The 22,356-nt window shown below is 38.1% G+C and overlaps 3 protein-coding genes across 3 annotated transcripts in view; 2 read left to right on the top strand and 1 right to left on the bottom strand.

The window, feature by feature from the left end:
* Window positions 1–6,529, bottom strand: part of casq1a (calsequestrin 1a) — a 7,636-nt gene extending 1,107 nt beyond the window's left edge. The window contains exons 1-10 of the mRNA XM_067475583.1: window positions 6,137–6,529; window positions 2,887–2,980; window positions 2,509–2,609; window positions 2,267–2,378; window positions 1,911–1,984; window positions 801–931; window positions 663–708; window positions 518–572; window positions 241–341; window positions 53–127 (exon numbers count right to left, since the gene is read on the bottom strand). Of these exons, the coding sequence (XP_067331684.1) occupies window positions 53–127; window positions 241–341; window positions 518–572; window positions 663–708; window positions 801–931; window positions 1,911–1,984; window positions 2,267–2,378; window positions 2,509–2,609; window positions 2,887–2,980; window positions 6,137–6,373 (1,026 nt within the window). The 5' untranslated portion in view covers window positions 6,374–6,529. The remainder of the gene's footprint in view (window positions 1–52; window positions 128–240; window positions 342–517; window positions 573–662; window positions 709–800; window positions 932–1,910; window positions 1,985–2,266; window positions 2,379–2,508; window positions 2,610–2,886; window positions 2,981–6,136) is intronic.
* A 3,430-nt stretch (window positions 6,530–9,959) lies between these two features.
* On the top strand, window positions 9,960–13,750 carry selenoj (selenoprotein J). Its single transcript, XM_067474474.1, has 10 exons — window positions 9,960–10,135; window positions 10,900–10,966; window positions 11,198–11,374; window positions 11,895–11,993; window positions 12,098–12,190; window positions 12,281–12,437; window positions 12,575–12,690; window positions 12,829–12,906; window positions 13,035–13,174; window positions 13,264–13,750. The coding sequence occupies exons 2-10, from the start codon at window positions 10,900–10,902 to the stop codon at window positions 13,360–13,362; spliced, it is 1,026 nt and encodes a 341-aa protein (XP_067330575.1). The 5' UTR covers window positions 9,960–10,135; the 3' UTR covers window positions 13,363–13,750.
* Window positions 13,751–14,217: 467 nt separating this feature from the next.
* eif2b5 (eukaryotic translation initiation factor 2B, subunit 5 epsilon) lies at window positions 14,218–22,061 on the top strand. Its single transcript, XM_067474473.1, has 16 exons — window positions 14,218–14,423; window positions 14,666–14,790; window positions 14,877–15,062; window positions 15,178–15,355; window positions 15,438–15,518; window positions 15,602–15,679; window positions 15,764–16,076; window positions 16,189–16,334; window positions 17,739–17,883; window positions 17,962–18,063; window positions 18,154–18,255; window positions 18,456–18,546; window positions 18,633–18,756; window positions 18,870–18,995; window positions 19,550–19,660; window positions 21,776–22,061. The coding sequence occupies exons 1-16, from the start codon at window positions 14,265–14,267 to the stop codon at window positions 21,836–21,838; spliced, it is 2,130 nt and encodes a 709-aa protein (XP_067330574.1). The 5' UTR covers window positions 14,218–14,264; the 3' UTR covers window positions 21,839–22,061.
* Window positions 22,062–22,356: the final 295 nt, after the last annotated feature.

Raw genomic sequence — 22,356 nt, 5'->3', positions numbered from 1 at the left:
AAATTAACTTAGATCCTATGAGTACTCCTATGAGTATCAAAATACTACTCACATCATCAGTATCAACAATACCAATATGTGGAGAAGACAAGTCGATGCCAAAAGTCTTCTCCCAGTGTGGCAGAAGCTGCAAGGAAAATACATTCACGTGAATTAATATAGCTTGACCTATGTGCTTTACACAGTATTATTACATGTCTGTCAGCCTTAACCTCCCCAAATATTGTTATTGATTCTTACAAGGGGGAAATCATCAGGGTCAATCCAGACAATACTGAGGTCAGGGTTGTCAGTGTTATCCTTGGCAACTTGCTTCAGGATCTCCAGGAACTCAAAACCATCTGAAGATCAGAGAAGAAAACCACAGTTAAACAGGGTTGTAATAGGTCATGTTTAAATTTGTCAACATCCTTTACTCCTTCATCCACCGACAGAAATAGCAACATACAGTATCAACAGTGCATAAAAAATGACATCTCAGTCATTCCTAGTTAATGTAACTCAGGTTTTTCTTTACCTGGGTCAGACTCCTCTGCAAAAGCAACGATATGTTCATCATCAATATCATCATCCTGTGGAAAAAGTAAAATCAAATGAAACCCAGTGGGGTTAGAGGTAACAAATTCAAGAATTATTCTTCTAATGACTTTTAAAGTTCTTACCCAGATCTCATACATGTTGTGTGGTTGCAGCTTCCTTAGGGTTGGTCTTGAAGAACACAAATGATTTAAAGTTTAGATTTAGAATTCCAGGTGATGGGTTTACTTAATAAGTAAATTCATTGTACAAATGGGACTTACCTGTCATTAGCTTCAATAAATTTCACCAGTTCATCCTCAGAATAAGGTTTTCCAGGGATGACTATGGGATCATCAATGAAGGGTTCGTAGAAGTCAACCTCATTAAGCTTTAGGTCCAGAGCTTTGGCTACCTGTCAGACATTATCAATGGATTGACAGATCATTACGTAAAAGTTATAACTCACAAATTATGATCAAACATGATTTTACATGACATTTGTTTTTATTTTTAATTCATAGTGTTGAGCTTGAGTGATTTCTTTTAAAATAAGACTGAAAGCTGTCGTATTTAGTTTAGTTATTTGTAGTTAATTGTAAACTAAAGTTAGGCCATATTTGGCTTCAGTTTCTATTTGGAAAAGAAAGGGCCACATTGTTGACCTTTTTATTTTGCTTAAACCACTGTTTTTGGAGATATATTAACACACACCACAATAAACTTGACTTTCTAAACCACTGGTGCTGACACGATGAATATTAGTTCAAATCCATTTTACCATTGAGTCTTAAGCCATTATAATTACTACATCAACTTTAAGTTTAAACACTTTTCATTCTTGCATGGGTTAAAATGTAGATCATAGAAATAATGTATGTACTGTATATATGTAAATATATTTAGGTTAAAGGATGCTGCAAATTATTATATTATTATATAGTTAATATAATAAATACATTATTATATATTATATTATTATATAATTCTTAATATTTTTTTAAGAATAAAATAAAGTTGTAAGTTTTAAATACATTGCAATAAAGATGTTCTAATATATTTTGTTATATGCATAATTCATTTACTATTAAACCATCAAATAAAATGGTCTTTATGTCCTTCATTTCTTGTACATACTTTACTTTACTACATATTGTTGATTAATACCTTACACTAAGACTCCCGTTAGGTCCTCCATTTCCCTCTTTAAGTGTTAAATGCTCTGCAATTATACAGTATAGTCCTTATCGATGCCCAGAGCTCTTTAGGCCCCCTCTCATTCACCCATTCACACAAACACACATGCTCACACATGGATGGAGGAGCTGCGAGGCCTGACCTCCCAAAAACAATGAATCACTGTTTTAATCTGATACTATGCCTTAATTACTCACCTTGGCACTGAATGTGGCAAAGAACTTGATGTGAGGATGGAACTCTTCTGCAGCATCGGCAAATGCATCAAAATCTGAAATTTAATAAGTCTCCATCAACATCTTTCAGTAGATCAGAGCCAGTATTAAATCTAAGAATGTAGATTAGTTGCTCTTATCATTATTGTAGTGTGTAATATTAAATAAAATCATTGTTAACAGTCAAATCAATCTGCACCTCAAAGTAAAAAAGCAGTCTGAGGCTGATCTCTTTTGCACTTGTTTGATGTACATTTATGAGTAAATATGTTTAAAAAAAGCAATTTTAACAACGTTGATTGAAACAGTTATCATGCCATCACAGTGCAGATTCTTACGTTCTGACTTGTGACTCTTAAAGTAGCCCACCAATTTGATATCCTCTTCGATGTTTTCAAAGCCTTTCAGTTCCCTACTATTATCAATAATTTCCACTGGGTCCTCAAGAACCTATGGAGGAAATTGGAGCAGAGAAAGGAAAAGATGCTGTGCATGTTCTTCAAAGATAGCAAACTACGTTTTGAGTCTTTGAGTCTAAAGTAAAGCAGGCTATTAACTGGGAGATTATATCCTCACGAACATCATAGATAAACTCCACAAGTGTGTCAGCTGCAAGCTCGCCATCATATTCAATCACTTCGTCGTCTGTGAAGATGAAAATGCTGTCGGACTCTTCAAGGCCTGGGAATACAGAAAGCACATGAAGGACAAGTGTTTGACCTCAAAGTTAAAGGTCAGACATACTAATTGGGCTTCAACTTTCCCACATTATTCTTTAATCTTCTGTAACAGAATACATAGGAAAACCAGAGAAACATATTTTCATTTAGACAAGTTAATTCAGCTATTATAATAACTGTTTAGCCATTTTAGAATAATGATAAGGGGGCTCATATTATGATACTGGCTGATCAGATGCTTAATGAGCTCTGTTCTAAGTGTCTGCAGCTGTGTTTACCTAATTTCTTTGCAACAGCCTTGTCTTGCTTTGCATCAATGAGACCGACTCCGATATCCTCATCATCAAACTCATCCAGGACCTGGGCTACAAGCTGGAAAACAAAGAAACTGTCACAACAATGAAGAAAGGCTTCGGATTTCTCGGTTCACCGTAGAAACAATATTCATACATTTCTGTCATTATATCACATGCATTTGAAAGCCTTTTACACTGTTATTTACATCTTTTTGACAAAGTTGTCTCAGTCAGTAGTTTCATTACCATAAAAGCCTGTTTTACAGAGCGCTGTTCATGCACTTTCTAAATCTGTTTGAAACTTGAACCTCTTGACTGACAGTTGATTCCACCAATGGCAGTGGTACATTCCAAGCCCAGTAGCATTGAGGAAGTAGTTTGTGGGCTGTCTATTTATGTGATTGGAGGGTAAAATGTATACACGCACGCCCATGTGCACGCACACACAAACACACACACACAAACACATGAGTGTCACAGATCTTGAGCAGCTGTATTTAAAAAGTCAAAAATAGTTTGACTAACCAGGCTGTCTGGCAGTTTGTTGTGCAGATAATTCCCAGCATTTCTGTGATTGGAGTTGCAGATAGGTGGGGCACATGATATCTTTATATAATATTAATAATTATTACGTTTCAAGTTATGCAAAATAATATGTTTCAAGTTATGCAAAAGCAAACCCAATTAAAATTACATACATTTTATAAAAGCAACCAATCTTTAGGTGCAGCATTTTGGATTTATTTTGACTTGAACTTATTTGCATTGCTCTATATTTTGTTGCAGACACTACCCTTTTGGCATGTAAGTAGGCTAAAATAAACTTTGAAAGGGCAAGTGACTGAGGCAAGGAAAGCTTAAGTATTACATGTAAGGATTAATTGTAATAAACAGATATGTAACAAGCACCAGTATTACCTAAATGCCAGATTTAGTTGTGTATTAATGTAAACAAATTAATTAAATCCTAATGTTTAAAGTTATCAGTCAATTTATTATCTACATTGGTTCATCCAATTCACGGTTCTTGTTCAGGTGAAATTTTCAAAGATTGTTTTATCTTCATTATAGCACATAATTTGAATAAATATGATTTCTGTTATAATTATGTGATGACATCTTTGTTTCTGCAGGATTGTTGTTTTTTGTAATTTCATAGATGTTACAGATGCATTGCCTCCAAATATAAATTATGCAAAGTAGTTGAGCATGTGCAGAGTAACCAAACCTTTCCAATATGTAAAATTAAACCAACAGCCTCAGTTTCTAAGATAGGATTTCATAACTGGATATGTGTTTGTTATGTGAATGTACACAACATGCAAATTGCACTGCAACTGTACACTGGTGCTCTTATTTTGTACATGTTTCTTGTGACATATGATTTGTCACATTATGATTTCCTGTCAGGACAGCTAAATTATAATTACTGCTGCGAAAGGAATTAATTATTTCACCCTGTTTTGTCATCCTAAGGGCAGACAGAGGCAAAATACAGTGTATATCAATGTGTATTTATCTAACAGGTTTTGTGGACAGTGATCAGTTTAATAGTCTGTCTGCTCTGGAGAAGGCAGGTGCATGTATCTAAATTTAATTTAATAAATTAAATTATTAAACAATTACTCATTAGATCCAAAGTGCATTCCCACGCACACACAGGCTTACACAGGGAAAAAACTTAATTACAACTTCCTCCCTCTCATCATGTCATATTTCATATGACCCAGACCCATCCTTTTGGTATTGTCTGTTACTAATAAAAAGCAGCAAATCTAACTCATAATACATTCATAAGGAGAAACACAAGCCTTGAGAGAGCTCAGCCCACCACAAAAGCAGCTCAGGATAAATATAGCCCCAGAAGCCACACCAGCACCAGGGACTATTTTGGTGAGGTGGCAGTGATGCTCAGCACTCTGGGATCTGCTGACAAGTACAGTACTGCAGGTGTCAATCACAGCGCAGAGCTGAGCCTGCAGTACTGGATCCAGAACCTCCAGTGCTGGCCTTCAGCCCTGAGTCGGATCCCTAACGCACCCATACAGAGACACAGGAGGCTGTTGGGATGATGTGATATACTAGTTATAAATATTTAGCTTTTCTATTATTATCCATAACAACTATTTTCCTCTTATAATGTCATTATATAAGATTGGTCCATAGTTTGTTGATTGCAAGATGTTACTGTAGTTACCGTATGAAATCTACAACTTAAATTAAAGCGTTTGACTACAACTGTCAATAATAAACCAGAGAAAAAGCTTGAGCATTTTCCAGGGATTCAGCGTCATGGCCCATACTAGTTGTCCAAATTGGTTGTTCATTTTTGTTTTAATTGCCCAAACTTTTTTTTCTTTTATTTTCGCATATCAACTGACCCTGTATGTTTTTTTCTTTAAATTTAATAATGTATCAAGTATTTACGATGGAAGCCTTTACTTGTCTCTGTACAGTGATCAAAGCCCTAAAAACAATTCTGTATCAGTCATCACCCTTAAAACACATTTACAAAACAGCTATTTGAATTGCAGAAGAAATCATTATTTCTTTTACTGCTATCAAACTAGTAAAGTCTATGTGGTATGTTCGGCTTCACTTTATTTAAAAATGTGTTAAAAATCCACACGCTGTCCACATCCACTGGAATCAGTGTAGGAACAACAAATGCACATAAAGCTTTTTTCTGGAAAATGTGGTTTAGCTGTATTTATGTGACACGTATATGTGGAAACATTTGATATTTAGTCATTTCTAATGTAACCTCACATGCAGGCTCAGTCAGCTGTGGTTCGATGCTAAAGCTTAGCGCTGAGTGATGATGTCATGTTTTTCCGGCAAAGAATGTGATGAAACTGCTGAGTATCCAGGCTCACAGGAGGCCTAAGGTGGGAGAGGCATGCTGACGGAGGTGTGTTAAACTTACACACAAACACATTTTATAGGACCTCATTTATCAGCTTGTTCAGCAAACTATTTTCCAAATTATGACATTTCACTTTACCTACTTTCAAATCTTCCAAAAACTCATCTCTATTGCCAAGTAAATTCCCCTGTAGCCACCTGTAGCCACAGTTACACTCTAATTAAGAATTTGATCTTTCATCAAAGTCACACATCCAGCAGAATACGGCCGCATCAAAACCACAAACTCTGACACAATATATCCAGTACTAGTCCTCATCAGTATAGCATCCTTTTTACTCTACGCACACTTCTCATTTCAACCCACCTCAAGGGCCAACTCCTCAATCTCAAACTGTTTCTGGGCGACGCGGCTGGATCCAACAGCATCATGGTAGTAAACCACCATAACATCGTACTTCTTCATCACAGACTTATAGTTTTTGGTGTTGAGGTCATGGACACGGTCCTTGCCATCATACTCAGGGAAGTCCAAGCTGTCCTTTCCCAGTGATAGTCCCCCAAGGGACAGCAAAACTGCCACAAGCACCCAGGTCCACTTCATGGCTTCTCTCTAAGATACCGTTGATGTATTTTCAGTTTCAGAAACTATTTCAAAAACAGTTTGAAGAAAGTATGGAGAACCCCTTCCAATCCGCGTCACCCAGAAGAGAGCAAGACCAACTCCTGCATCCACCTTAATAAAAACCCCACATGAACAACTGGCAATGGGGCACTGGGTGCGAGAGGGGATGGGCTAAGTTTGACATAGGTGTGAGTGTGTGTCTATGTGGGGTGTAATTGAGCATGGGCAAGATGAGGCGGGGGCCAGGGTGGTTGCTGGGGTGACAGCTTTGTGTGTAAGTGCATGCTTGAGTGTGTGTTACAGACCTGTTAAAGTGGGTGGAGATGATGATGATAAGATGATGAGGACCAAGCGGCTCTCACTCTCTTTCTTTGTCAAGGCTGAGAACACTAGAAGACAGTGATGGGGGTGGAGGGAGATGGTGCATGTGCAAAGAATGAAAATATAAAGGAGGATTGGACTCTGTGTGTGTGTGTGTGTGTGTGTGTGTGTGTGTGTGTGTGTGTGTGTGTGTGTGTGTGTTAATCATGGTGAGTCTGATAACAGTTGCTTGAAAGCTGTCTGCTTCACACCAAAGAATGATATGATGGATGCAGAGGTAGTTGCAACTCTGAGGCATCCTTTTCCCATATTAAGTGTAGATGGAGGCTTGAATCCTGGCTAAAAATAATGGATGTAGGACAGAGAAGTAGATAGGAGGGGGTGCTGGTGTCTGATTTGCTTCTGCTGGCACCGTCATACCACTTGAATGTGGAGCTGGGTCACACAGGGACATGGTGAGGAGAGGAGAGAGAGGAGAGGGTGGTGCACCTGCTGATGATTGAACGCATAGGTGTCACTTAGCCCTGACTCAAGAAGAAAGTGAAACATAGAGTTTTACTGAGGGAAGAGGGGACATGCGGTCATTTCTTGAATGTTTCAGAGTCTGACCCCGACACCTACAGTACACGTGTGTCCTCTGTAATGTAGTTATGTATGCTTGAGATGATTCCATGTGATATTATTTTACAATTTGAAAGGCAAGAGGTGAGCTATAAATAGATACAGGGGCCATGGTTTCATGATACTCTATCGGACCCCAGCACACGTACGCAACACACCCCTCCATCTTGGAGACACATAAGCCCAAAGCAATAAAGCAGAAATAAGAAAATATTTGAAAGATGCACTGGCTGTCAATATGTGTGTGGTGGAGATGGTACGGGGGGGTGTTTTGCAGATTTATGTGGTGTGAGTGACTCTGACATGAATGAATGAATGAACTGTGGCCCACTGTGTTACTGTAAACTTGTAATTAAATGATATGAGCAGAGGCTCACAAACATAGGGCGGTCTGGAGGAAGAGGGGTTAAGTGAGTTTAAATTATACCTTGTGTAGCCACATTACATCCTCAAAGACTGTTTTCTTTACCTAAAGTTATGAATATATATAAAGTTTTTGAAACAGTTTATTCAGATGTGGCTTAAGTGGAATAGACAATTAAACACTTATATCTTTATAACTGGTCAAAGCATTATGCAGGCTGTAAAATCTGCATATATGTGTATCAAATATCAAATAATTATAAATTTGTACTTCTGCTCACCGGAGCCTCAATCTCTCCCCAATCTGTGAGGTTCAAGCATATGTTTTTTTAATGACGAAGATGACTGAACTGAGCTGCAATAAAAATGTTTTGTGCTTTTGTCCTTTACTGTGATTTCACTCTCTTGAGAGAAGAAAGAGGCTTTAGACAAGTTTGTGGTATATACATGTGTCTGCTCACATTCACCAAGCATTAACTTGCAAGTATTTTCGAGTAACTATAACCATATGCTGAGTGAGCTGACTTACAGTAAATCAAAGACATTTGTCATAGTAAGAAATGCAGAACTGTAAATAATATATAAAAACAATTTATTATGGCTGCATACCATTTAGCTGCTTTAATTTTAGAGTCCTCAGTGATGTCTGTGCTTTTACTACCATGACAGGTTCAGAAGGGATAGAAATACACAAACTTTTACTAAAATAAAAGTGATAGCATTTGCTTAATAATAACTTTATTGTAACTAGAAGTACCACTTTAAATTCTTTACTCAAGTTGAGGTACATAAGTACATGCTTTAAATTTTATTAAAAATACAAAAGTACAATTGCTCCACTAAGAAAATAATGAAATTCAAACAGCATCACTATGATGCTGTTGGTAACATGAATTCTCAAAGGTAAAATGGTAAATGGTGTGCACTTAAATAATACTTTTCTACCTATTAGTACTCGAATCGACTTACACTGCTTCTAATTCATCCTTTCACACTCACAATCAAACGCACACACACACACAAACACACACTCGCATAGAGATTGAAAAGTCAAAAAGCAGCGTTTTCCGTCAATATACAGTTAAAATCTTTGCGCCAGGCTTCTAAAATAAGTCCTAGGTGGAGGAGAGTTACTTTTCTGCTGCATCTATACAAAGATTTCCGTTAACCAGGTTACTTAAGTGCACAAACACTCCATTCCTGATTACCCGAGAAAGCTGATTTCTCTGAGTACTCAGGTAAAAGTACAGCAAAAGTAAAAGCACAATATTTGTCTTAAAATTGTAGCAAAGTAAAAGTGTATTTTTATGTGGAAATACTCCAGCAAAGTACAAGTACCACGAAATTGTCTGCTGTTTACCATACAACAAATTAATTTGTATACACTTGTAAAAAATGTATTATACAAAAAGTGGTCAGGCTCTATGTTATGGTTTGTCTAGAAACAACTGGGTTTTGTTTACTTGTGTTTTTGCAGCCGTTACCTCTTTTGATCAGTAGATGGTGCTGTTTACCTAAAAGTAAACTATTGGGTCGCACTGGGCCTTTCAGTTTAACCCAGACTAGCTGCTCATACTGATGTAAAACTTATAAAAACGTGTTAATACAACCTTCTTTTATTTATTTAACGCATACAGATAACAATGTTATATTAAAATGTCGGTAATATAATTCAAAACACATAAAAACAATAGTGCTGATTACATACAGTAGAACAAAGAAAAGTACATAAATGTTTATTAATTGTGGAAAAAAATAATTCAACAGAAGGAATAAAAATAAGTAAGTATGGTAAAAAACAAATGAATTACGTACGTTACATTAATTACATGTACTTCTATAATATATTGAAAGCTGCTGTTTCTTTTTTTTAATATTATTTGTAAGAGCAATTTAATTAAGCAGTGTGTTAAACTCATTTCAAAAGAGAGGAAATATCCTTGGAAACCTCAAAACTTCTGCATATAAATAAAGAAATAAAGATCTTCCCCAACAAAATAGAACGCTTTACAAGATTCAGTCAGTATGTGTTGATTTCTTTCGAAAGTAAAACAGGTGGACGTCCCCAACTATACCTTTGATCAAATTGGTGGCCTCTCTTTTGTTTTGAAATGTGATAACTTCCCTAATAAACTTCCTGTTTCGTTGTTGTTAATTCTCACATTCATTAACATCAGTCATATTACGTAACAGCTCTGACAACGTCCATTAAACTGTCACTACAGAAGGTGTGTTCAGGCTGGTCACACGGCCTTCACGGAGGGGGCGGGGTTATCTTTGCTGTTTCTCTGTGGGTGGTGCTAATAACTCTTATATAACACATTGTTTTTAAGAACATTTTGCGTGGTTTGTGTATAATTTATGCACGAATGATCTCGATCACCTGCAGCAGGTGCCGACACTTAACAGTATCAGTCTATATAAACGGAGTACAAGGTAAGACGTCAGCCTGCGTTCATGTCTGCTAACGAGCATAGGTTTGCTATAATCAACAGTTTTTAAACGCACATGACTGCTAATTATCCCATGTGATTATTTCATTTACAACTAAGAAATACAAGCAATGCTGCGTTCAACTTGTACTGAAGGTAGTTACCTTCAGATATTTTTGGCTACGGTCGTACGATCAGGCAGCACAGGAAATGTAGTGGAGTGCAGATAAAATCAAACCCCTAACAAGGATTGATCAATCTATGTTGTATCGAGTCTTAACTGTTTAAAAAAATATAAAAACAAATATTCAGCAAATATTAGACAGTGCATGAAGTAACAGTGCTAACTTTATATATATATATATATATATATATATATATATATATATATATATATATATATATATATATATATATATATATATTTTATTAATCAGTAAATAGTCTCTAAAATGTTATGTGTATATACATACCTAATGATGTCATATGTCATATAAATTGTACCTTGAGTGCAAGCTAGAATTTACAGATATCTTGTTTAGTTCAAAACCCTCAAAATGACATATGTGTAACAGAGATAAGAAGCAAACCATCACATTGGAGTAGCTGGAACCACAGTGTTCGACCTAACTAACTCAAAGAATCCAGTATCAAGTCATTTTCAGAGTGTTCGTTATTCAACCAATTCTTTCATCTCAAATTAAACGAACCCTTGTTATCAAAAATGATAAGTATTCATTGTAATGCACTAATTCTTTGTTTTTTCAGATGGCTGCAGCTCTGGCTGACAGAGCGATAGGAGCCATTGTAGGATCAGCTGTTGCAGATGCTGCAGGTAATAACAATAAAAGTCAGTCATGCTGTACTGGTACATTATATCTTTTGTAATTAGTAAAAATCGGTAAAGTACAAACAATTTTTGTAAATTCCAGTGTCCGTAAAGCCATAAAAGTGTAATAATCAGCTCAGATTCTTGGTTTGTGCTCCCATCTAAATCTTTAATGACAGCACCAGTGGTTTTTCCTCTGGTAGGACTTGAGATTGTCTGTCAACTTGTTCCCTGCAGCACAGCCCCTCCACTGGGTGTACGACCTCCAGAAGCTGCAGGCGATTCTAGCTCAGGAGCCGAACCCTGAATTCCGCTCTGAGTCTGCCAACCCATTCTACAGGAGGCTGACGGGCCAGCAGAGCTGCTATGGAGACCAGGCATATATACTGCTAGAGTCCCTGTCTGAATGTGGAGGTAGGGTTCTTTCCTCATTTTGGTGACCTAGCAGTCTCCCTCAAGGTCCCTTCACACTTTTACATTCAGAACTGTGTTCTCCTGTCAATTCAGTTTAGATATTTGACAGAAACATAGTTTCTGTAGATTGTGTTGTCTGTTCTGTACATGTACAAATGACTGACAATACAGCTGTAAACGACAACTCGGGACTTCAGCTCACAACACCTATGAGCTGGAAGTATTAAATTTGACCATATTTGTATAAAATAACTGTTAATAAATAATTTTAAATGAGATGGAGACCTTTTTTTATAAACTGTCGAGCACATAATTAAAAAAATTAAATCAACTAATACATTTAATTGTAGTTTATGGACATATCGCTACCTGATGCTGTTTGGGAATGTAGTGTACTGTGTATATGGCTACATTCTTAGGTCTCTTGATTTACACATATCAAGGTCTCTGCAGACCCTGAGAAGTGATAAGGATCATGTGACTTTGCAGTTTGAATTTAATATTTGATGTATCTGACCAGGTCTATATGTTGACGACCTGAAGCAGCGTACACTGAAATTTTTTGGGCCGGGATCAGAGTATGATACTCCCATCAACGATCCTTACAGAGACAGAGGAGGTAGGAAAAATATCTAGTATAGGGTTTTGATGAAGAGTGATTCCACGTGTCTTCACCTACTAATGAGGCAAATCCAATGCGTGTTGTACATTTGTTTGAACAAGGGCCAAGACCTAAGCTGCCCATCGAAGGTCCTTGGAGACAGGCTAGTTTAAAGAGCTTCCTGAAAAATGTGGACGCAGGCAAAGAGGAGACGGGTAAAGCTGCAGTACATATTTATGATTCTTAAAGTGTCTATACATTATAAAGAGATACGTTTATAACCAAAGTGTCATATTTTGCCCCAGGCTGTGAGAATGACTGTCAGATTGACGGAATAGCCAAACTGGCTCCTGTCGTGGCGTTTTATGCAGGAAAGCCTGATATGTTGGAAAAGGTGGACAAAGCCGTCCGTGTCACTCAGAACAATGATGCGTGTGTGGCAGAAACTCTGGCAGCAGCACGGTTCGTTTATTTATATGCTTATTTGCTTTAATTTGACTATTTCCACATAAACGAGCACTGATGAGTACAGGCATACAGGCACACTTGAATTTTAGGCACTAAACACGTTATGGATTATACGTTGTCTCATTTCCCAGATTCCTGGAACATTTCATCCTGAATGGTCCTGACCCAAAAGCCTTGGATGCAGTGCTCGATCAGCTCAGTGACAAGAACAGAAGGCTGCCACAGGACATGGACAACTCAGTCATTGGTATGTAAGGCCTGCACCTTTGTTGCTTCAGTACATTACAGTCACAGCACTGAGTCGTGGCATTTAAGAACGTGCATCTGTTCATGTTTGTGCAAGTTTATCACACCAAATGCATTCACATTCACTGTCTAATTTCAGGGCACATTCATCAAGTGAAGGAGAATTTATCGAAGACTCCTCAGGAGATAATCCCTTCTGTTTTTCCAAACACTTGAGGTATTCTCACAAAGCTTGTTTTAATTTTTTTAACCAAGTAGTACCTGTGATTGAGGCAACTGTCAGATACCGAGACAACTTTGAAAATGCTTTCATATTTTTTCCCTTTGGCTTTGATGCTCTCTCAGGTTTGCCAGGTGCGTTCCAAGCAGCATTGCATGGAGTCCTGACAGCCAGGCAGTATGAGCAGGCTATCAGAGACACTATGAGCTGTGGGGGATGCACCTGCAGCCGAGGGTCCTTCATTGGCGCATGTCTTGGGGCTCAGGTGCGTGCTATACTGATATTATATGTATATTTCACATTATACCACTATGTATGATGATTTATTGAAATGTGACATTTTAATTCTCCTAGATTGGACTTGAAGGCATTCCATCTACCTGGAAGTCCAAAACCCTGCGATACAACTCAGTGTTGGAGCATGCCAAGAATATCACCAGACACCTCAAATAGTTTTACTGGTGTTTTACTAAGAACATCAAGAACAACTGTTGAGCTTACACAGGACAGTGAATGAAGGTTTTTGTCTAAACTGTTGGATGGCAGGAACCAGATGTTTTTGTTTCTGTTTAAGTTAAACATGTTGGTTCAGATGTACTTAACTGGATCATTTTGCAATAAAGTAATTCCAAAAAATTAAGTTTGATCACAAAAATAGGTCACTTTTGTTTCAGTATGTGTATTTAGTGTTTCGCTATTTTTTGTTTGACTGCTTAACCTTTTATGTAGGGGGGATCAAAACACCATTGCTACTGACAAGCATTCAACAGATAATTGACATTAGGACATTGTAATTATGTTTCCACTGCTGATATAAAACAGGATTAAGTTAATTTCCCTGTTTGGGGTTTGGGCACGTAATTTCTCCCATTCTCTTATGAAACGTTTCCGACCCACAGGTTTGCTGTTTCAATTTTTTTGTGGTATTTTCTTTAAATACACATTTATTTAGGAATATGTGCTAAATGATCTTAATAGATCCTTAAATATTAAAGGATATACATAAAAGTTTAACATGAGATATTTTTGTATCTTTATATTCAATAATAAACATTCTATCATTTAATATACTTGCTCACATTTCATATTTTCAAAAATAATAGAAAAAAGCAAAGAAAGGTCAAAAGCAGACTAATATTTAGTATAGACTTTAAGCCTTTTTATTGCTGAAGGATACTAAGAATATCTTTAAATGTTAAATGTACATATTATTGTAATTCATCATGCACTCCTGAAAAATTTAACTCCCTGAAACGCGCAAACTAGTTGCGCTTCAAAGACAAGACGAAGATTGTCCTAACTCTGTCGCTGTAGTCGCATCTGATGACAGAGTTACTTGGGAGTCAAACAGAAACATGGCCGGTAAAGGAGGAAAACAGAGTCGGTCAGGTCCTGGCCTTTCAGGTAGAAAAGGAGCAGGTGAACAGGAGGAAGAAGAGCAGCCGCTGCAGGCTGTTTTAGTCGCTGACAGTTTCAACAGGAGGTTCTTCCCGGTGACCAAAGACCAGCCGCGGGTAGGCAGCGTGCCAAGCTAACTGTGGTGCTAATGGTAGCTAACTTATGTCCATGCTGTAAACAGTGACGGGGCTGCAGTGCTGAAACTACTTTAATTTATCTCGAGCTCCAGCATCTAAAGTTTTGATTAAGCTATTGTGTGGTTTTGCTTAAGTATGCTGGAGATGATATTTGAAGCGTCCATCATATAACGTGACTGTAACGTTGCTAATGTCATGTGTCACATTCTCCCTGAAAAAAGGCTTTGCTACCGCTCGGTAATGCTGCCATGATTGACTACACCCTGGAGTTCCTCACATCCACTGGGGTGCAGGAAACCTTTGTCTTCTGTTGCTGGATGGCCAGCAAAATCAAGGACCACCTACTGTAAGATTCTTTGGTACTGTATGAGGAGCACATTTTGTGCTTATTGGTACCCATGAAAGAGTTTGACCCAACAATGTCTCTGGCAGGAGGTCAAGGTGGTGTCGACCCACCTCTCCAAACACAGTCCACATCATCACTTCAGATCTGTACCGGTCCTTGGGAGATGTGCTCAGGGATGTTGATGCAAAGAACCTTGTGCGCTCCGATTTTGTGCTGGTTTACGGAGATGTGGTGTCAAATATTGATATCAGTGAGGCACTGAAAGAACATAGGTAAGAAATATCTCTAACTCTTTTTATATTGTGGGGAGCAACAAGGATAGTGGTCTGCAAGACTGCTTTGCTCTAATACAATGTTTGTCCTGAGAATTGTTTTCCTTTTACACAGGCATCGTCGTAAGATGGAGAAAAACATCTCTGTGATGACTATGATCTTTAAGGAATCATCACCAGGTCACAAGTCTCGCTGTGAGGAAGATGATGTTATTGTTGCTATGGATAGTAAGAGCCAGCGGATTTTACACTACCAGAAAACACAGGGGCTGAAGAAGTTACACTTTCCTATGGTAACTGACAGTTTTAGTGGTGGTTTGTTATATTTGTGCCTTCGGTTGATGAATGACAGGTGATCCTGTTTGTGTTTTGCAGAACATTTTTCACAATGGAAGTGATGAGTTTGAAATCAGACATGATCTCCTGGACTGCCACATTAGTATCTGCTCTCCACAGGTCAGTTTTCAAACAGACAGAGGAACTGGTTGATTAATTTATGTTGTCTACGGTAACATAGTTTTTATTTTATTATTTTTCAGGTTGCAGAGCTCTTCACTGACAATTTTGACTACCAAACTAGGAATGACTTTGTAAAAGGGATCTTGGTCAATGAAGAGGTATTACTGGGCCATAAATTGGAAATTTGGAAACTGAGGTGCTGTTTAAGATGGCTCAAGTCATTATTTATTTTCTTTTTTTAGATCCTGGGAAACCAGATACACATGCATGTCACTAAGGACGGTTATGGTGTCAGAGTGTCCAACTTGCTCATGTATGATTCAGTGTCGTCAGACCTTGTGCGGAGGTGGGTCTACCCCCTCACACCGGAGGCTAACTTCACAGACCAGGAGGGACGTAGCTGCACATATTCTCGCCACAATGTTTACCGAGGGTTGGGCGTTAGCCTGGGCCATGGCAGCCAGATGGAGGAGAATGTTCTCATTGGCTGTGACACTAGCATTGGAGCTAACTGTTACATTTCCAACAGTGTCATTGGTAACAATTGCATCATAGGTGAGCTTACTGGCTAGCATTGATGAAATGTGGAAATGTTAATTTCCCTGTGCATGTGTTTGACAATGTATGACAAAGTGTGATTGATATTCTTCTTATTTGACTGCAACAGGTGACAATGTTATTCTGGATCATGCCTACATCTGGAGTAATGTTCACGTTGCCAGTAATGTGGTGATCAGCCAGTCTGTGGTCTGTGACAAGACTGTGGTCAAAGAAGGTGTGGTGCTCAATAAACAGTGTGTCCTTGCATATAATGTAAGTAACATACTGTAGTGTATTGTCCTCCTTTACCCCTGTTCTTTATATATGCAATATTAATGTAATAATCCCATTATTGATTAAACCTGCTTTTCTGGATAATATGTTTTTTGCTTGTCTCTAGGTAATGTATATAAAATTTTTGTTGAGAAATTTGATAGTACATCCAGCCACTGGTTCCTACCAGACCAATAGGTCAGGTGATTTCCTGAAGTCATGAGCTTACTAGACAAGCAGCTAAAATGAACTTGGTCAGAATTAGTCCCACACGTATCCCCCTTTAATAGGGCTGCACCGTAACTTGTTATATTGTAAGCGTAATTCCTCCCACTTAGAGAAATTTAGTGTATTGTAATATAAATTTGCACTGATTGCTTACATATGTGCCGTCAACGAGAGCATCTCACACAAACGTACAAACGGAGCAGAAGGGTGGTGGAAGGCCAAGCTCACACCTGGAAAAAAAACGTCATTTGTCATTTTGAAATGGTTTGGTAAAAACCCAGACGTGAATCATATATCTGTGATTTGCAAGTTGTGTTTAGAAACCTGAAGAAACAGCGTGAAAACACTGAATTTGTTTCAATAACACAAACCTAAACACAACCTTATAAGGAACCAATATAAGGAGCAACAGTAACATACTCCTTTAGTTTAGAAGGATTTGTAAACTGGGTTTTTTATTGATATTTTATACACACACACACTATATTGCCAAAAGTATTCGCTCACCCATCCAAATAAATGAATTCAGGTGCACAAAGCAAGGTCCATAAAGAGTTTGGTTTGGAAGAACTTGACAGGCCTACACAGAGTCCTGACCTCAACCCGATAGAACAGCTTTGGGATGAATTAGAGCGAAGACTGCAAGCACTGTGTATTATGTATTTCATAAGCACACTCCTAAACCTCGTGGAAAGCTGTTATAGCTGCAAAGGGTGGGCCGACGTCATATTAAACTATATGGATTAAGAATGGGATGTCACTAATTTTCACATGGGTTTATAGGCAGGTGAGCGAATACTTTTGGCAATATAGTGTATATATTAAAAATTCAAAGGACAGAGATTAAGGTTTGCACCTCTCTGCTTTTTGTTCAGTGTAATAATGCATTAATTAATTTAAAATCAAACTGTAAAATTTATCATGTTATTTGTTTATCAGTTCATTGAAATTCCAATAAAAAAGTAGGTAAATAAGAAATAAGATGGAGCACGTGTGCAAAAAGGTATTTTGAAGAAGCTCACACTCCTACTAATATAACAATCTACTTTGTTAAAATGTTTTCTGTGTTTTGTATTTCTACATTTTTATTTCTGGGTTGCACCATGATTTCTCACGTCTACATCTCAAACCATGGTGCCAGACCAGACCTGAATTAGCCTGTTAACTTAATTTCAGGTGGTGATTGGACCAAACATCTCTCTCCTAGAAGGGACTGTGGTGTCTATGCACCACCCAGAGGAGGAAGAAGAGGATGATGATGATGAATTTCTCAGTGATGATGCTGAGGTTGGTCAGAGTAAAGATAAAACCAAACAGAAAGGTATGTATAGACACATTTACAGCTTATCAAACTCCCTAAATCTCTCTGAACTTAACTTTATTTCCTTTTGTCCTCTAGTTTTCAACCCAGCAGAAGTTGGAGCAGATGGAAAAGGCTACATCTGGAAGAATGGCAGTATGGACGACACTGAAGATGAGGAGCTGCTGCAGTGTCTCTGGGGTACGACAGCTGGCATGTGCAACTGGCAATTTCCATGATGCTGTAGTCCATGTCCCAGCAGTCTTTCATTTCTGTCTTGTTCAACACCAGGTTTGGTGTTGAACCCAGACCCTGAGAGTGACAGTGAGGACAGCGAGCCTGATGGGTCTGATGATCTGGTCATACCCTCCCCTGAAATGGATGATGTAAAAGGTGAGAGGGGTCTCTGCTTGTCAAACAGCATATCTCCTGCCTACTGCACAAAGTTACAGGAGTGATTTCATTTCTTTACTTTGACTTTTCCCTAAAATGATTTCTGGAACGTGTTTGTCAGATCACAAATGCGTTAGTCTCTAGATTATCTTTGAGTGAACAGAATTAATTAGATTGTTGTCTCTTCTGTTCATGTGTAGTTTTCCAGATGGAGGTGCTGGGGACTCTGCAGAGAGGTTTGGAAGAAAACATTGGCTGTGACAATCTTGTGCTCGAGATCAACTCTCTAAAGTAAGGAGGAACTCATAATTGCCTGCAATTTTATTGCTGTCTTTGAAAGCAATGCACATTCAGTTTTACTCATTGTCTCTCCCAAGGTATGCCTACAATATCAGTCTAAAGGAGGTGATGCAGATTTTAACCAGAGTGGTTCTAGATTATCCTTTTCAGCAGCATGGACCCCAGCTCACTACATCAAAATATGTTGCTGTGCTCCTGCCGGTAATGAGCTTCCTATTTTGTTCTCTCTCTCTCTTTTTTTTTTTTACAGCACATCTTTGTAACATGATAGAAAAAAACAAATGCTGAATGCAGTTTTCTCTTTCTCTTTCTAGTTATTGGAGAAGTGGGCGCCGGTGTTTAAGAACTATGTGAAGAGAGCCCAGGACCATTTAGACTGTCTGTTGGCCTTTGAGGACCATTTCCTGGAGCAGGAGTGTCACTGGGCTGCCATGGTCAAGGTCAGAGGCAAATAACATCACTATGTGCAGTCAGTCGCATTCTGAATATTAAAGGACACTGACTGTGATATTACTTCTTTTGGTTCTAGTTTGGGTACAATGTACATAAATGCTATTAAACATTCAAAATATCTCTCTTGGTTTAGCTAAAAAATGCCTCCAGATGACATCACTTGAAAGGAACCTTCAGTACAGATAATGTCATCTTGTAATCATGGTCAACATGCTTTTCCAGTGCTCCACCAGATGACATCACCTGAACTCCTAATGATGAAAAACTTCTCTGGGTGAAGTCATCTGGAGGAGTTCTTCAGCTAGAAGCAGAGAAATATTTTAAAATTGGAGAGTAAGAAGTTTAATAGCATTATTGTACATTTACACCCTAAACTAAAGCTACTGAGAGCCAGTTGAAAATTGGTGAAGTCTCCCTTTAAAAAGGTTGAACAAGAAAAGATGTTGGTGATCAAGCAACTATGTAATTGTGCAATTTACTCTGCATTCATCAAGCTGGAATGGTAGCTGTTGCTGAAAGTGCTGGATTGTGTTGAATTCAGGTCCTGATGAACATGTACCAGCTGGAGATCCTGGAGGAGGAGATAATACTACGCTGGTTCTCCCAGGGTGCCACCACAGACATGAGCAAACAACTCCGCAAGAACCAAGGGGTAGGTACCATGGTGAACTGGTTCAGACAGGACACAGTTAAACAATACTGATGTCTCATGTCCAGCTGCTGTGGGAAGATCATCAATGTAAAAGCAGAAGAGAAAATTTGTTACCAGCTCAGGAGAAGTAAATAAGTGGATAAAGGTTGGAGATCAGTAACAGGTTACTATTTTAACTTTATTTGAATGCACTGTGCTTTGAATGAGTAACAGAGAATTTACAGAGGGAATTCAATGCTTATTTATGTTATGGATGCAAAAATTCAAGACAAGGTGGTGAGGGATAAAAAAAATGGAATATAATGAAATGAATGAAATTAGAAATAATATGAAATAAGACATTACTGTTGAATCACTGTGCATAATGATGCATAATGTAATCCTACTAAGGAAGCAAAAATTGTTTTTAAATATATCAATTTTAAAAGGAACAAGACAATATTGCCAAACCTGGGCAGCATTTTAAAATAATCACTTCCGTTTCCTGTTATATCTACATGAACTACTCAAGGGAATACCATTGTAAAATTGTTATGAAGTATTAATATAGGCTATATTTCTGCTTTTTAAAGCATAAACTCACACATACAATGTGTCTAACAGCAATGTGTCAAGTGCATATTTAACAAAATCCATGAAAAATCTCACATAATTGGCATTTACAGCTGAATAAATTAAAAACTTATATTATTATGATATTATAATTTTTTTATTTTACTTTTTTGTAACTGCAGATACAGTGCATCTGGAAAGTATTCACAGCGCTTAACCTTTTTCCCTATTTTGCTGTGTCACAGCCTTATTTCAAAATGGATCAAATTCATTATTTTCTTAAAAATTCTACAAACATGTTTGTACAACTTGAATGGAGTCTACCAGTGGAAAATTCAGTTGATTGGAAATGATTTGGAAAGGCATATACCTGTCTATATAAGGCCCCTCAGTTAATAGTGCATGTCAGAGCACAAACCAAGCCATGAAGTTCAAGGAATTGTCTGTAGACCTCTGACACAGTAATGTATTGAGACACCGATCTGGGGAAGGGTGCAGAACAATTTCATCAGCATTGAAGTTCCCAATGAGCACAGTGGCCTCGCAACCACCAGGACTCTTCCTAGAGAGGCTGCATGGCCAACTGAGCGATAGAGAGAGAAGGGACAGGGAGGGGGACCAAGAAAACCCGATGGTCAATCTGAATGAGATCCAGCATTTCTCTGTGAAGAGAACCTTGCAGAAGAACAACAATCTCTGAAACACTCCACCAATCAGGCCTGAATGGTAGAGTGGCCAGATGGAAACCACTCCTCAGCAGAAGAAGAACCTTCCGACCAGGAGAAACAAAATTTTCTGCTCTGATAAAACAAAGATACTCTTTGGCCTGAATACCAAGTATCATGTCTGGAGGAAACCAGGCGTCGCTCACTACTTGGCCAATACCATCCCTACTGTAAAGCATGGTGGTGGCAGCATCATGCTGTGGGGAGGTTTTTCAGCAGCATGAACTGGGAGACTAGTCAGGATCGAGGGAGAGATTAATGCAGCAATGTACAGACATACTTGATAGAAGTGGCTATGGGACAACTCTGTGAACGTCCTTGAGTGTCCCAGCCACAGCCTAGCCTTAAACCCGATTGAACATCTCTGGAGAGATCTGAAAATGGCTGATACTCCCCATCTAACCTGATGGAGCTTGAGAGGAACTGCAAAGAAGAATAGGAGAAACTGCCCAAAAATAGGTCTGAAAGCTTGTAGCATCATACTTAAAAAGACTTGAGGCTCTAAGTGGTGCTAAAGGTGTTTCAACAAGGTATTAAGCAAAGGAAGTGAATACTTATGTACATGTGATGTTTTTCTTTCGGTTTCTATTTTTAATACATTTGCAAAGATTTCAAACAAACTTCTTTCACGTTGTCATTATGGGGTATTTATTTCTAGAATTTTGAGAAAAATAATTAATTTAATCCATTTTGGAATAAGGCTGTAACATAACAAAATGTGGAAAAGGTTATGCGCTGTGAATACTTTACAGATGACAGATGCATGTATGTCACTTGGTCTTGGTGTTTTATAGTCCTAAATTTCTGACTGGTCTATTTTATGTTTGTTCTCTCACAGCTGCAGAAGTTCATTCAGTGGCTGGAGGAGGCAGAGGAGTCTTCAGAGGAGGAAGGGAAATAACAAGGAGCGCATGAGAGAAGGACAAGCAATATTCTGTATAACATGAACTGTTGTGAATGAATGGACTCATGTGGTTTTATTTACCCTCTACCCATCTCAAGCAGCGTTCAGCATTTGCTCTGTACAGTTGAAGTACATTTTTATGACATATGCCATGTCAGGGCTGTGAACTATGAACAGCACCATCCAAATAAAGAAGACCCTCAGCGTTGTTGGAAATGTGTTAACTTATCAGTTTTCTTACTTGTCAACAACACCAAATGTCTCAGAAGATAAACTGCTAATGCAGCATTAAATGTTTTATTGCCTTTATTAGACACAAGATTAACTGCCTTTATAAAAAAAAGATTACAACAGTATTTAGTTCCAGGTTTCATCTATAAATTGAACATTGACAGGAAAATCGTAATGATTCAAGAAGTAGAAGGAAAAACTGATTCCCTCCATATCACAGTAAATTTTGATTTCCCACATCTGAAATGTTCCAGTGACAATTTCCTTGATTAGATTACCAGTAA

The sequence above is a fragment of the Channa argus genome, chromosome 14, assembly GCF_033026475.1.
Source record: "Channa argus isolate prfri chromosome 14, Channa argus male v1.0, whole genome shotgun sequence".
NCBI lineage: Eukaryota > Metazoa > Chordata > Actinopteri > Anabantiformes > Channidae > Channa > Channa argus.
This window is presented reverse-complemented; position numbering and strand designations above follow the sequence as displayed.